Source organism: Balaenoptera borealis (assembly GCF_965194805.1).
Source record: "Balaenoptera borealis genome assembly, chromosome: 11".
Taxonomy (NCBI): Eukaryota; Metazoa; Chordata; class Mammalia; order Artiodactyla; family Balaenopteridae; genus Balaenoptera; species Balaenoptera borealis.
This window is the reverse complement of record NC_138868.1, coordinates 26031290-26046392: the sequence shown is the minus strand read 5'-3', so window position 1 is coordinate 26046392 and position 15103 is coordinate 26031290. Positions and strand designations below refer to the sequence as shown.

At 44.0% G+C, this 15103-nt stretch overlaps 1 protein-coding gene across 11 annotated transcripts in view; it reads left to right on the top strand.

Annotated features, from left to right (window-relative positions):
* The first annotated feature begins 13244 nt into the window (after nucleotides 1-13244).
* KIAA1549L (KIAA1549 like) overlaps nucleotides 13245-15103 on the top strand; it is a 291549-nt gene continuing 289690 nt past the window's right edge. For 3 of the 11 annotated variants that reach the window (XM_082343660.1, XM_082343659.1, XM_082343661.1), the window contains exon 1: nucleotides 13246-14091. In XM_082343660.1, coding sequence (XP_082199786.1) covers nucleotides 13851-14091 — 241 coding nt within the window. In that variant the 5' untranslated portion in view covers nucleotides 13246-13850. Of the gene's footprint in view, nucleotides 14092-15103 lie in introns of all 11 variants that reach the window. The other 8 variants (XM_082343655.1, XM_082343657.1, XM_082343658.1 and 5 more) reach the window with 5 other exon arrangements.

Here is a 15103-nt window from a genome sequence, read left to right as displayed (position 1 = left end):
ATTAACTTCATCTCTCTATATGTAATTTTTAAGTTGAACCTTTTGTGGATAATCATGACACTTGGCCCCTAAGTACTTAAGCAAGCATGCATCTGTTTGTAAGAATAACATTCTTCAGCTAATCACAAAACTGTGTAACACCTAGCAAAATTAACAATTTTATAACATCTAATTTCCAGTCCATATTCAAAATTTCCCAGATGTTTCAAGAGTGTCTTTTATAGCCATCTCCCCATTCCCCCTGTCTAGGAGCCAATCAAGATTCACCCATTGCCATTAGAGAAATGCAAATCAAAACCGCAATGAGGTATCACCTCACACCAGTCAGAATGTCCATCATCAAAAAATCTAGAAACAATAAATGCTGGAGAGGGTGTGGAGAAAAGGGAACCCTCTTGCACTGTTGGTGGGAATGTAAATTCATACAGGCACTATGGAGAACAGTATGGAGGTTCCTTAAAAAACTAAAAAGAACTACCATATGACCCAGCAGTCCCACTACTGGGCATATACCCTGAGAAAACCATAATTCAAAAAGAGACATGTACTGCAACGTTCATTGCAGCACTATTTACAATAGCTAGGACATGGAAGCAACCTAAATGTCCACTGACAGATGAATGGCTAAAGAAGATGTGGCACTTGTATACAATGGAATATTACTCGGCCATAAAAAGAAATGAAGTTGAGTTATTTGTAGTGAGGTGGATGGACCTAGAGTCTGTCATACAGAGTGAAGTAAGTCAGAGAAAAACAAATACCATATGCTAACACATGTACATGGAACCTAAAAAAATGGTACTGATGAACCTAGTGGCAAGACAGGAATAAAGATGCAGATGTAGAGAACGGACCTGAGGGCACGGGGGGAAGGGTAAGCTGGGACGAAGTGAGAGAGTAGCACCAACGTATATACACTACCAAATGCAAAATGGATGGCTAGTGGGAAGCTGCTGCATAGCACAGGGAGATCAGCTCTGTGCTTTGTGATGACCTAGAGGGGTGGGATAGGGAGGGTGGGAGGGAGATGCAAGAGGGAGGAGATATGGGGATATGTGTATACGTATAGCTGATTCACTTTGTTGTACAGCAGAAACTAACACAACATTGTTAAGCAATTATACTCCAATAAAGATGTGAGAAAAAAAGATGTTGCGAATAAGTGTTTTCCTTTTTCTTTAATTTTTGAATTTAATTTATTTTTTTATGCAGCAGGTTCTTATTAGTTATCCATTTTATACATATTAGTGCATATATGTATATAAAAAAAAGGATTCACCCATTGCCTTTGTTTATGACATGTCTCTGACTATTTCAAATTCAGAAGTCTTTTTTTTTTTAATGACATTTTTTTGAAGAGTTCAGGCTAGAGTAGTCTACATTCTGTGTTTGTTTCTTCATGCTAATTGTAGCATGAATTTCTGTGAAGTACAAGTTGGGTCTAGTGGTTTGATCAGATTTAGTGTTTGCTCATTTGCAAGAATTGTAGGAGTAGTTGTGCCTTATTGCTTCACATTAAGGGGCGCATAATGTCAGGTTGTCCATTATCGGCTGTGACACTAAGATAAAGAGGTTACTAGCAAATCTCTCCATTGTCGTCTGTGGGGTTGGCACTGTGGCAGTATCAGTAGCATTTTACTCATTGGCTTTAGCGTCCATTGATGATTGTTGTCTGAATCAGTTATTACATTGGGGGTTGCAAAATGGTGATTTTTCCATTATATCGTTCCTTCTACATTCTTTACCTGGCATCATTCTTCTAATAAAGGCTTTCTGCCTTTCTCCCTGTGCTCCCTTCAGTTTTTCCCTGTCTCTCTCACCACTATGGATTCATGGATTTTGCTTTATTCAATAAGTTAAAATTATTAATTATCTTCAAGTCTGTCGAATCCTTTTGACATTATTGCATTAGTCTCTGGATGTTTCCTCATTTTCTGGCCTAATAACGTGTCTCACGCTCACCTTGTATTTTTCCTGCCTTGGATCTGGAGTTAGCCATTTCTCCAAAGAGCCAAGGTTTCAAAGGACCCAGGTGAGTAATGTTTATGATACAGAGGTAGTTCATTTGTCTTTTGTAGTACTGTCCAATTATGGTATCATAGGTATTGCTGACCAAGAGAAAAGACTGATCTTTTCTCTTAGTTTAGCTTTGATCCTGTATCCCCATTACTCAAGCTCATACCTGACTCCGTTTTTGCAGAGAGATGTTGTTTGTCCAGCAACTACAGCCTACCTTCCTTAACCATCTTGTGACTCTCAGGCTTACACTCTGGTTGCAGTTGACCTGGGAGGAAGATGAGTTTTCCCATGCATGGGAAAATTCATCTAATAAATGCCATGTTTACTGCTGTTTCCCCATTGTTTAGCCCTTGTGCCCAATGGATTTTGAGTAAATGTGGACCCTAGGATTTGAGGACCTTATTTAGTAAATCATGAAAATGGTTGTGTTATATTCATGATGATGATGATGAACTTGAAGGAGGTGATGAAGTGAGAACAGGAACTGTGCTGCTGCTTCATCATAGTCCCCATATTCTTTCATCACTTTCATCATATTTCTTATAATTATCTTGATTGCTTTTCTCACTAACTAAAACTCTGAATGCAAAGGCCGTTTTTATCTTGTTTGTGCCATGTCTTTGACTCTATGTACCTGCCCATAGCAGGCACTAAAACATTTGTTAAATAAATGAATGAAATCAACAAAAATCTGTTGCATGGAATTTAGGAGGCCCAGTTTTATTACCTGCTTGGCTACTCATTTAGGTGGTCTGGTTTTGAGCAAGTTTGGGCTTCCCTGGTAAATTGAGAGAGAGAGAGATTGGGCTTTCAAACTCAAAGGCAGCAAGGGCTGGGCAGACTACACAAGTAAGTGAAGCAGACTGAGTGGGGACTGTGGCCAAGCAGGGCGTTAAGTCCAAAGGGAGCAGGACACGCATGTGGCATGGCACACCCAATGTCTACCAACTTCTAGTTTTCTGAGAAAACAAATATGGATGTCAGTGAAATATTGACAACTAATGAAACTTTAAAAAAAGTTATGTTTGTTTTAAACATGGCGTAGGCCAGACACAAGTCATCTGCAGGCCAGAGTTGGTTTGTGGGTAGCCGGTTTGCTGGAATAGTTATTCTTTGAGTTTCCTTTCAGTTTTGACATTTGATCATTCCGTTCATTTCATTATTGCTATATTGTAGTATGGCCAGCAGGGGGAGAAAGAGTACTCTAATTTTCTTTCCAGTTTGGTGGGCTAACAACATTAAAGAAAATAACAAAGTAGAGATGGGGCGGGGTAGGCTATGTCCCACAAACACTGATAATACAAAGTGAGAAATTTCTGACTTTTGTAAATAGAATTTGAAAAAGTGAGAAAGGATTCCAAGCCTCAGTGAATCCTTGAATTAATAGACTAGTTGGTTTATCATGGAATCAAAGGGAGATATCCATTCATCCCTCCATTCCTCTGCTGCCATTTATACCTGCCATGTAGTCCAAAAATGTGTGGATTATTTCATCTCCAGCAAAGGAAATCAACCTTAGAGGGTTTGCAACTGGAAGGGGAAGGAAACGGTAACAGGAAAAAGTGACTCAGTACCTAGTTTTTACCAGAGCCTTTTATGTACATTATCTTCCTCATGATAACCCTTTTCCTGTGCCAAAATCCCTCTTTATTTTTTATTTTTTTATTCTGCAGAAGAAAGAAAAGGTTTAGAGAGGCTCAGTAATTTACTAATAAAACAACATAGAAAGAAACAATGCTGAAAACAAGCCCCTGTTTGACTCTGAAGCTTTTGGATGTTTCGCCTCACTACATTGTCTAAAGCCAGCGTGGTAACTATTTAATAGCTGCCTGGGGGTTGTATGCATATGTATGTACATAAGTGTGTTATAACCTTTATTAATATAAATAATGTGTGGCACACAACTGACAAATGATAAAATATACAACACTTTTTATTATAAATCTCATATAGTCAATTGATTCTCACAGAAGGCTTTCACTGAGTTTTGCCAAACTCTTATATGGTTATAATTCAGCCACAACTTGACAAAATCAGGCTATGAATAAATGCTTTATTACTATCTGATTTAGCAAAGAATTGCTTATGTTATTGATGAACAAGGGCGGTTCTGACCTGAATGTTCACTGTTATTTTCTTTTACATTTAAGACCAAAGTGAAACAACAAAGATACACCTTGGTCATATATCATCATATATACACTGTTGGTCAATGACATGAGTGAACTCTTTGCTCAGTCTGATGATAGTTTTCAAACACTGGGAGAATATGCTTTCCCTCAATTTTTTGGTGCTATTTATAACGTACAGCTACACACGATATACTTTTAACTGCGTTAACATTTTCTTCATCACTTAAGTCTAGAAAATCAACAAAACAATAAACTAAACTCTAATTTGTAGTTGAGTTTGTAGTGTTTGCCTATTTCCGTGCTATAAATATTCCCGCCATAGCATTTCAAGCTACCTACATGATGTCACTGAACATAAAGTTGGGAAGAGATGTGCACCATTAGACAGTACTTCCATTAAATAGTTACAACAGACATAAATAACATCAAGAGCACAGATAATAGCAAAATGTAGTGAGATAATGAGAGGTAAGTTTTGAAAACAAGCAGTTCTCCCTTTGCACAGTAGTGTGGGACCATAAAAATGACCATGCAAGCTGAAACCATGCAAAGTGATCTTAATAATCAATGGGAATAATTACAATTGTTCCCTCACCTTGAATATTTTTTGTTAAAGCATTACAAACTCTCTGCTGCTGGTTATAAATGTATATAGGAAAACAAAAAAATAGTACGGCTAATATAATACATAATTTAAGACATTAGAAACATTGAGAATTAGAGTTTTAAAGTTTTATTTCTTTGTAAAATACTTATCAAGAGTTTAAACAGTGCTTGCATTCTTCTCATTGTATAACTTATGATGCATCTTTTCTATATCTTGGTGAATTGTCGTACTTTTCGATCATCTTCCAACATTTTATCCTTTGCGCTTTGCAAGTCATGAGATATCTCTGGTAACTCCTCTAATGTGAATTCTGTTGCTGGCATCACTTTCTCTCTGGGACATCGTCATCCTTTTTGTCACAACACTTTGCTAGTTTATGTTGATGAGTTTGCCTTCACTAAGTTCCTCTGGCTGTATGTGTACAGTCTCTCAAACAGCGGCGTGTCAGGCTTCTCACAATCAGCTTTGTCTTCTTTGGCTCCATTTACATTTGATTCAAATTTGACTTCCAGCATTATCATTTTCCATTTCTCTGCTGCACTTTCATCTTTTTTGGCCAATTCCCTCTTTCCATTATCCATTTTTGTAAAATGTCACGTGGGTTTATCATGGGAAGACAAGAAGGTAACAAAACTACATACTCTGCTGTCTGCATGAACTGATGAACAGATGCGCAGTGATCAATCACCAACAGTCTTTGGAAGAGGCGATGTGATTGGTCACTGATCATGAAGTGCGTTCATTATTAACCTAGTGATTTATGGACTGAAGAGCCAACAGCAAAGTTTATAATTTATGCCTTCACTCACAGTAAATATACTGTGGTAACTAAAATTTGGACCACATTGTTGACGGACTGGTGTTATTTAACTAAACTGTGGTAACTGAAATTTGTGTGTATCGGAACCATATAAAGTGAGAGCTGCTTATATTTATTACTTTTGTTTTTAATATCATTTAATTGTAAGTTTATGAAATTCAGTTTTTAATAATGAGTGTGTTTAACAACTGGTTCACAAAATAGCTGAAAATTTCTCAGCTGACTTTGGTACAAGCCAGATCCAGCACATCATTACGTAACCCCATAAAGCATTTAGTACTTCCACTTTCCTCATTTATGTGAACAGCAGAGGGGCTGTTTGTTACTTGTTCAAGTTTATAGGCAGAATGACATATCCAAGGCTGCTATTCTTTAAACTCTCCTGATAACTTGCATTCAAATGATCTCAAGGTTTACTATAAGCCTCCAACCTCATTCTATGTCTTCTTGGTATCCATAAAGAGGATATATAAGAAAAGTTAATAACTTTAAAAAACGAAACATTTATTTTAGCTCTTCTATTTCGTTCCTAGCCTTGTTTCTTTCATTAATAGCAGAGAGACTATTATTAGTCAACTTTCACTAGGTTATACTGCAGTAACAAATGACCCCCAACATCTCAGTAGCTAAAAGCAATACAGCCTTATCTCTTGCTCTTGTTATACATAGGTCCCAGGTTGGTGGTAGCTCTGCTCCTAGCTACAGCCTATGTATAGTCCATGGATTTTCTTCATGTTTGTATCTGGACTAAAGGAGTAATAAATATTGGACATGTTCTCCTAATGGAAGAGGGAAAAGACACAGAATTGGACCTTGCAATGGTTCCTAAAGCTTATGAATGGAACTGGCACGCGCTCAGTACTGTCACATGCCATTATCCAAGAAAGTCATATGGCCAAGCCTCGTATCAATAGGGAGGGAAAAATTATCAGGACAGCAAGACTACAAGTCACACAGTAATGTGTGAGGAAGTATAATCTTCTTACATGGAAGTAAAGAACAGAAGCAAATCTGTTTTTTTTTTGTTTCAACTTGTGAGAAGACAGGAATAGTTTCTCAAAAATTACCAAAGGTCAGGAATTTGATTTCTAAAAATTCATTTGTTGAGATAGGATTAAGCCCTGTGTTCAATGACCTAATGTCTTGTTACTCCAAGTGTGATCTATCAATCAGGATTAGCATCACCTCAGAGTGTTTTAGAAATGCAGACTCTTGGGTGACCTCAGATCTACTTAATCAGAATCTTCTTTTTAACAAGATCTACAAATTTATGTACACATTAAAATGTATGAAACTTGGGCCTAATGGGCATCTCTACCTGAATGCCCTTTCTAGCTCTTGTTTTCTTTTCCCCAAAACCTCCCTTTCCTATATTCCCAGATCTTGGTTAATGACATCCTCAATCACCCCAGTCCAAAGGCTGAATGTTTTCCTCAATTCCCACCCCCGTCCTCCTCCTATCATTAGTTACCCCTATCAGATCCACTTCATCCTTGGCTCAGGCCTAGGAACTTGTCTAAACTAACGCTCTTATCTGACTTCCTTGCCTCCAGCCCACCATCCTCTCCCAGCTCCAACCAACCTCCTTATTACTTGCTGTGGGGTCTTACTAAAATTCAGTTCTGATTAAGATAGTAGCAGTGGAGATGACAAAAAAATGCTTGGGCAAGGGAGGCAGTGCAAGTAAATATCCAGTCTAACAGCATACTATTCATCAATAAAAAGGAACAAAGTTCTGAGAGCAGAGTTCTGCCTATCAAATTCAGTTTCAAGGCAAGTTCTTGACCATTTCCCCCCCCAAGCTCCTCATGCAGAAATCCTGGAGTTGCTATTGCATGCTAGCCTGCTTTAAAATTGTGACTATCACTTCTAGGGTAATGTCCAAATCTCTTAGGGGGAGATTCTCTGTGATATGTCCTTGGTCTGCCTCACCAAGAGAATCCCTCATTGCTTTCCTCCCCGTACTAAGCAGCCATATCAGCATCCTGGTCGTGTGTGAAGGTACCTGTTGATTTATAATACCATACTTTGGCACGGCTCAGATGCCCTCTCTCTTGCCCCCATTTTGTCTGCCTGACATGTCCCAGCTCAAGTGTCACCTCCTCTGGCATCCTTCCTTGACTCAGGAAGAGATTTCATATCTCCTTCCTTATGTCATTTTTCACCTATGGCATAAATCATTGTTTTATGATTTAATTTATCCATTGCTATATCCTGAGACCCCTGAGGGCGATGGATTTTGTCTTGCTCATCTTCATAGTCCCAGTGAGCACAATGTTGGGCACATATTAATAGTAGAGATCAATAAAGGTTTATTGAATGAACAGAGGAGTGAAGAAAACATGATGGTTTAAATCAGACATTGTGAAGAATGATAGGATCGTGTTAACATATAGAAAGTCTCCACTCTCAGGCACTTAACAGGTACTCAAGAATGGAAGACATTATTACTGTGCATGTTGCCTTTATTATTATTTGGACGTGCTGTGCGGCCTTGGGGATCTTAGTTCCCTGACCAGGGATTGAGCCCATGCCCCCTGCAGTGGAAGCGGGGAGTCCTAACCACTGGACCGCCAGGGAATTCCCGCAAGTTGCCTCTGAAGGGGTGATGGTTTCATCTGGTCCGAAGATGCACTTGATTAGATTTTCTAATAAAATAGAAGTGTTTTTGGCAAACAAAAAGGGGCATTGGTTGGTTGGAGGAGTTGGCATTTATTGCTAGTGGGCTAATATCCTTGTTAGGATATGTACTGTTTGTATTACACTTCTTATAGACCTTTGAAAAATGATAGAGCTTTAAAATGAAATTTTAAATGTAAATATTCTCTCCTTTATGTGCATTGAGAAAGACTTTATATAAAAATAACATCAAAGATTTATTGAGCACTTTGTGCCAAGCTTAGTCTTTTTTGGACAGCTTTATTGAGCTATGACTTACATAACATAAAATTCACTAGTTTTAAGTGTACAATTCAATGAATTTTGGTATATTTACAGAGCTAATCGTCATCACCACGACCTAATTTTAGAACATTTCTGTCACCCTAAAAAGAAAGCTTGTGCCCTTTGCAGTCAGTCACTCCCCATTTTTCTTCCCTCGGCCCCCCGTCACCACTGTGCTACTTTCTGTCTCTTTGAGTTTGCCTTTTCTGGACATTACGTATGTGGAATCATATAATGTGTGGCCTTTTGTGACTGACTTCTTTGATTTATCATAATATTTTCAAGGTTCATCCACGTTGTAGCATGTTTCAGAACTTCATTCCTTTTTATTGATGAATAGCATGCTGCTGGAGCACATTTTATCTGTTCACCAATTCATAGAGATTTCGGTTGTTTCCACTTCTTGGCTTTTATGAACAATATGCTGCTACAAATATTTGTATTTGTGTGCACATTTGTTTTTATTTATGTTGGGTAGATACCTTGATATCTTGGGTAGACATGTCCAATTTTGTTAAAGAGGAATACTGAGGCACAGAGAGTTTAAAAAATTTTCCCAAGGTCACCAGTTATTAGGTGATAGAGTTAGGACTGGAACTCAGGTTGTGAATCAGTGAGATTTTCAATGGCCAATGCTAGTTGCCATCCCATAGGGCCTGAGGAAAGGGCTTAACCTAGCTAAGCTGGAACATGAAAGCAAAGTGTGCAGTGGAAATGAGCTAGCCTCAGAGTGCCAACGCCTGGAGCATATCCCCGCTCTGCGATTGGACGAGCCCCCAAAGCAACAAATATTAACAAGACAAATTAGCCCTTGACGGTTGAAAAACTAATTTTCTCCTCCCACTGGAGGATTTGGAGAGCAATTAGCCAGAAGCCGGGGAGCTGAAATGTCATTAATGGAAAACCAGTTCAAATCAACAAACACTGAATCTCTAGGCTGCGGTAGGGGCCACGGCGAGGGCTGAGATCAGCATCACCCACCTGGGCACGTGGGGTTGGCCCTAGTGGGTGCTGGCATCACCTTGTTGGGCCTGTTGTGCTGGGCCTTAGAGTGAGCTTTGGAAACTTAGAAACATAGGTTGAGAGATGAGCGAAAAGGGAAACCAAGATGATCCACCCTTCTGCAACAGCCTCCTTTCAGGTGGCCCCTTCTCTCTAGTCTCATGCCTCCTCTAGCCCATTCTACCGGGTAGCTCCTCTCTCAGGTCCCCTCTGCGTGTGCCCACAGCACTTGCCAGGCGAGGCAGACTTGTGTGTTTACTTGTCTCCTTCACTCCAGGATGGGGGCAGCGCCTTGCACACCGCAGGTCCTCCAGGACCTAACACAGTTTTGGGCACAGGAAAGAAGGGCTTCACAGTGTAGACCTGGGCTTTGTACCAGCAGGGAGTGTCAGTAACAGAGATTAGAACTAGAGGAGAAATATCTGCTTATTGCCAAAAGAATGAAACAGGCCCAGGCGTTCCCCTCCACGGCAATGGTGGAAATGTCAAGTTGAGGGCCTAAAACCACTGCCCAGGGATTGATCTCCCCACCCCCCGAACCCAATCCCGCCTCATAAATGCTTTGCACAAAAGACACTGACTTTATAAAGCTACATAGCAAAAAATTCCCACATAGGTTAAGTCCAAAAGCCCTGTTTAAATAGACTAAAATTAACAAGAGGGTTTATGGTTTAAGAGGGTTGCAAATGTCATATTATATATAACAGATAAGATTGATTGAGTGCTTACTGTGTGTCAAGTGTACTTCTAAATGCTTGAAATGTATCAATTCAATCCTTAACACAACCCAAAGAGGTAGGTGCTCTTACTATTTCCAATGTTATAGATGAGATCTATAGAGATTATGGGATTTGCCCCAAGTTATACAGCTAGTAAATGGTAGAGGCAGAATTTAAATCTAAGCAGTCAAGTAACAGAGTCTGTACCCTCACCCGTCAGTCAAGGACTGGGATCTCATTAAGCTTCCTGGGCCTGCAGAAAACCTCTCCGGAGCTGTTCCTACTGGATGAGGATAAGGTACAAACTCAGCCTCTCTACATCTGCCTCCAGCTTAGGTCTCCGGCCTTGAAGCAGGATCTCCTCAGGTCCCCTCTGTGCTGCCCTCACCAGATACTTTACTTTTCCTTGAAAAATGCTGCAAACTCTCATGCCTTTCTACCTCACCTTTTGTGGTGCCAGCAAACTCCAAGTTTAAATGTTACCTCCTTTCACCTCTCCTCTCCCTCCAGGCAGAAATAGCCAGCCCTCACCCATATTCTCACGATGATGGGCGATGTGCATATATGCCTCTAGCGCATACTCACTGCATCTCTCTGAGGCTAATGCCGTATGTGTCTGCCCCCTAACTAGATTTGAGACTGGGGGTTTCTTGAGGATAAGCATTGTGTCTGCTCTTGAGGCCAGCTCATCAGAGACAAAAATTCAATGAAACATCAGTCTAACCACCAAAAACACTGACAAGTAATTTATACCTTATCTAACTCTGGCAAATAATGTTGAAGGGAAAATCCCATTTACAATGCAGAGGATATACTTCGCTATCTCTCAGCCCCAAATCTCTGTCCCCCAAATCTCTCTCCACTTTCTCTACATGCTCACGGAGAACCCAGCTTTGGTTGGGTTTTGCCTGTCTTGCCTCATAGCCTCTCCCCTTCTGGATCTTTTCTATCTCTTAGGCCAGCAACGTTCTGTCCTTTTCCATGTGAATTCAGTCAGCCCCTCTGGCTTCCTCAGTCCTAGCCTCCCTCTCTATTCTCTCCCCACTGCAAGGTGCAGAAAAGGACTGGGTTTCGTGGGGTGGGGCGGGGGGAGGCTATGACTAGTAAAGGGTTTATATTTCTCTCCATCACACCTGCCTGTGTGTCCTCAGCTGTTAACTCAGAGCCCGCACATCACTGGTGCTCCTGAGACTGACTTTTCTTCCCCTTTTCCTCTCCCTCCCTTTGGGAAAAAGCCCAAATGTGTCCAAAGCCTTCCACAAGTTGGTCCCAATATTCCTTCCCCTCTCTACCTCCCACTTCTTCCTAACAGAGTTCTTAGCTTCAAACAAGCGGCCCCAGGGCTCCATGCATGCATTTTTCTACCTCCCTGCCCACTTTTGCTGTCTTTTCTCTTTGTCCTCTTTTCCCTCCATACTCCCTGCTCCTCAACACCTCTGCTGCTCCAGACCTTGGTATCTTTCAGTCCAACTTTGCCTGGACTGCTGGCACCATCACGCCCCACCCCGCTGTCCCTGGGATCACCCCTTGTGGCCAGCACCATGCCTCCTATCTTATGGTGTTGTCTGAATCATGGCTTTCTCATTAGTGGCTCAAAATGATTTTTTTGAGCTTTTTTATTGCCGCAATTAGACTGCAACTTAAAAAAAAAACCAGCAGAAGTGATTTAATTGAACAGCAAGCTTAAATAATAAGCACCCCAAGAAGGTATTACTGTATGTCAACAAATTTTAGGTGCATGATAAGACACATCTGACTTGTGAGAAGTTAATATGTGAAAAAATGTGTGTCTTAGATGAAATATGGTGTTATTTCTATGCTACAGATGCACAGTAAGTGAGATTTAACACTTTTCCAGGCCCACTGGCTGGCTTGCTGTACCCTGAATGCCCCAGCCAGCTGTGCTCCCGGGTTTTCGCCCTTGCTGCCCCTTTTTCCTGGCATGCTCTTCCTGCCAGGCTTATTCCCTCACGTCCTTCAGGTCTTTGCTTAAATGTCACCTTCTTGGTGACACCTTCCTTCCCCCTATTTAACATTGCAACACTCCCTCCCCGATTTTTTCTTTCACACTGATTTTTCTCCATAGCTTTTATCACCGGCTGACATTTTATCTCTTACTTATTTGTTTATTGCCAGTGTACTTCCACTAGAATGTCAGCTCTAAGAGGGCAGGGATTTTGTTGGTGGCTGTTGTCTTCAGTGTCTAGAACAGTGCCTGACACATAACAGGCCGTCAGGAAGTATTGTTGAACGAATCGAGCTGGAGCTTCATCACATCAGGGACTGTGTTTTTGCTCATCACTTAGATCCCTGGTGCCTCGCATAGTAGCTGGCAAGCAGTGGGCCCTCAATAAATATTAGTCAATAAATAGGGGATGTGTGAAGCGCCGATGAACTAGGTAACTTGCTTCAGGACATCCAGCTTCGCAAGGGGAAGAGCAAGGAGGCCAGTTCTGCTGATTTCGGGTCCTTGTGTCCCACCGGATAGTGACTAAGTGTCCTATTTTCAGGAAGGGGCTTTTATGAAGAGACTTTCCCCTGGCCTTTCCAATGCGCACGGCTTTGCACATTGTGTGGCTGCAATAAATATTTACAATGCGTTTTAACCCAGAGTGTTACTGCAACTAGGCCACAGGCGCTTCGGTTCCTCAGGGGTAAAACGGGCATGCGGGTGTCCGAGGGCCCCTCAGAGAAGTAGTGAACAAACAGCACAAAGCGCTTCCCCCATCTAAAGGGCTTTCCCAAACCCAGGCCAAAGGGCTTTCTGACCTCTTCAGCACGTTGACCACGACTCTTTACCTCGCTTTTCCGGGCCGGAGGACCTTTCCTGCCGATCTCCCCTCCTCTAGCCGAGGGACTGGTGGGGAACGCGAGGAAGGGAAGCCCGCCCCTCCACCGCCCTGTGCGGATGTCCGCGGCGCGCGAACAGCCGCGAGGGGTCCCCCTCCCCAGCACGGAGCCCGGCGGGGCGCGCGGGTGCGGGGGGCGCGCGGTGGCTCCACGCGGCGATGCGCGCGCGCGCCTGCCTCGCCCGCCTCGCCTCCCGCGCCCGCTCGGGTGGCTACGTGCTTTCTTTGTCAATGAGGCGCCGCTCTGAGCTGCAGTAACACTCTCGGCCCGGGAGCCGGAGCCGCAGCTGGAGCCCGAGCCCGAGAAAGCGAGCGAGGAGAGCGCGGCGGAGAGGCTGCAGCCGGCGGCGGGAAGGAGGGCCCCGAGCGCGCCCAGCGGCTGCCGGCCCCCGCGGCTCGCAGCCTCGCCCCCCCCAGTCTGCGGGAGCCCGCCCGCCCGGGGGTGGGGGCTCCGGGCGGCGCCCGTCCCACCTTCGCTGCCCCGGGCGCGCCGGCGCGCGGCGACGGGCACCGTGGGAACCCCGGCCCGCTCCCGCCGCGGCTCCATGCGGCCCCGGCCCCTGCGCGAGTGAAGCCGCGGCTCCGCGGAGCTCGCTCCTGGCGCGGCAGCACGAGCCAGCGAGTCGCGCCGCCCCGCGCCCCCGCCCTCCGGCGCCCGGGCCGTGGCCGGAGATGCCCGGTGAGGACCGGGGCGCCGAAGGCTGGGCTCCCCGGAGCGGTGCGGAGCGAGGCAGTGGCCTGGATGAGTGAAGCGTCCCCATGGCTCGGCAGGAGGCGAAGCCCCAGGGCCCGAGGGAAGATGGGCCGGAGGTGCGGAGGCGCAGGGGCCGGATCCGGGCGTGCGGGCTCGGCCGGGCTGGCGGGGGAGCCGCGCGCTGCCCGGGCGTGAGGGGCCCCCGGGCTGCCGGGTCCCAGGATGCGCCGCCGCTGCCGCCGCCGCTGCTGCTGCTGGGACTCCTGCTGCTGGCGGCCCTCCCGGAGCACTGCCTGGCCGACTCGGGTAAGCACTTGGCGGCTGCTTTGTGCCCGCGGAGGTTTCTGGAGGAGCGGGGCTGCCCGTCGGGGCCGGCACCTGACCGGGTGGCGGTGGATGGAGAGGTCTTTGCAGCACCGGCGCTAGGATTTCCCCCGCCCTTTGCTGCTGCAACAGCAGGCGGACTGTCAGAAATCTGTCTACCGGGAAGGCACCGTTGGGCGGGGAAGTAAAAAGAAGTGCATTCGCATCTTTCTTCTGGACAAGTGGCAGGTCCTTCCTAGTGATCCCCAAGGCACGCTTCATTTAGATAAAGATATGCTGTGTTTAGGACACCTGAAAAGGGATGTGTTTTAGTAGAACACACAAAGTGGGGACGTCTACTATGTTTTGGGCTCCCTGACGGTTGTCCACTTTGTTTTAACTGCACGAAATGACCCAGAGAGTTTTAGGCAATTCCCGTGTCGGCGTTTTCCTCTCTGTCTTGACAGGAGACTCCTTTTTCTTTTGGGATAGAGGTACCTAAAATAATTGCTTGCATCTTGCAAAGGGATCGAGTATATAATCCACTGTTTGCAGGAGGTTAGTTAAAAATAACCACGCTTGGCTCTTTTGACTCCCAAGAATCCTCAGGAAATAGATTTCTGTAATTTCTTGGGCGGTTTAAAAAAATCTGTTGTAACTATTTAGGGGGAATTATTTGGCTAATGTTCTTCAAAACTTCCTGTGGGGTCAGCAATTGCCTTTGAAATAAGAATGATTACTATGGCACTTGTGAAGGGCAGGCTTTTGTTTGTGAAATTCTGGGCTCTTGGTACATTTCATTTATCAAGGAATATAGCCCTTGCTTCAGCCAGTATGCTTCTGTACTTCTGTGGTTTTTAGCAAGGATTGAAGAGGACTGTTTTTTTCCCCAGTGTGCCTCGTCCCCCAAATTAGATTAAATCTCCTAATTATGAAGGAGTTCACACTGTTTTAGATAAGAGGGTTTCAGGTTAAAAACATTTCCTGTCTTCAACAGCTTCATTCAAAGCCCATT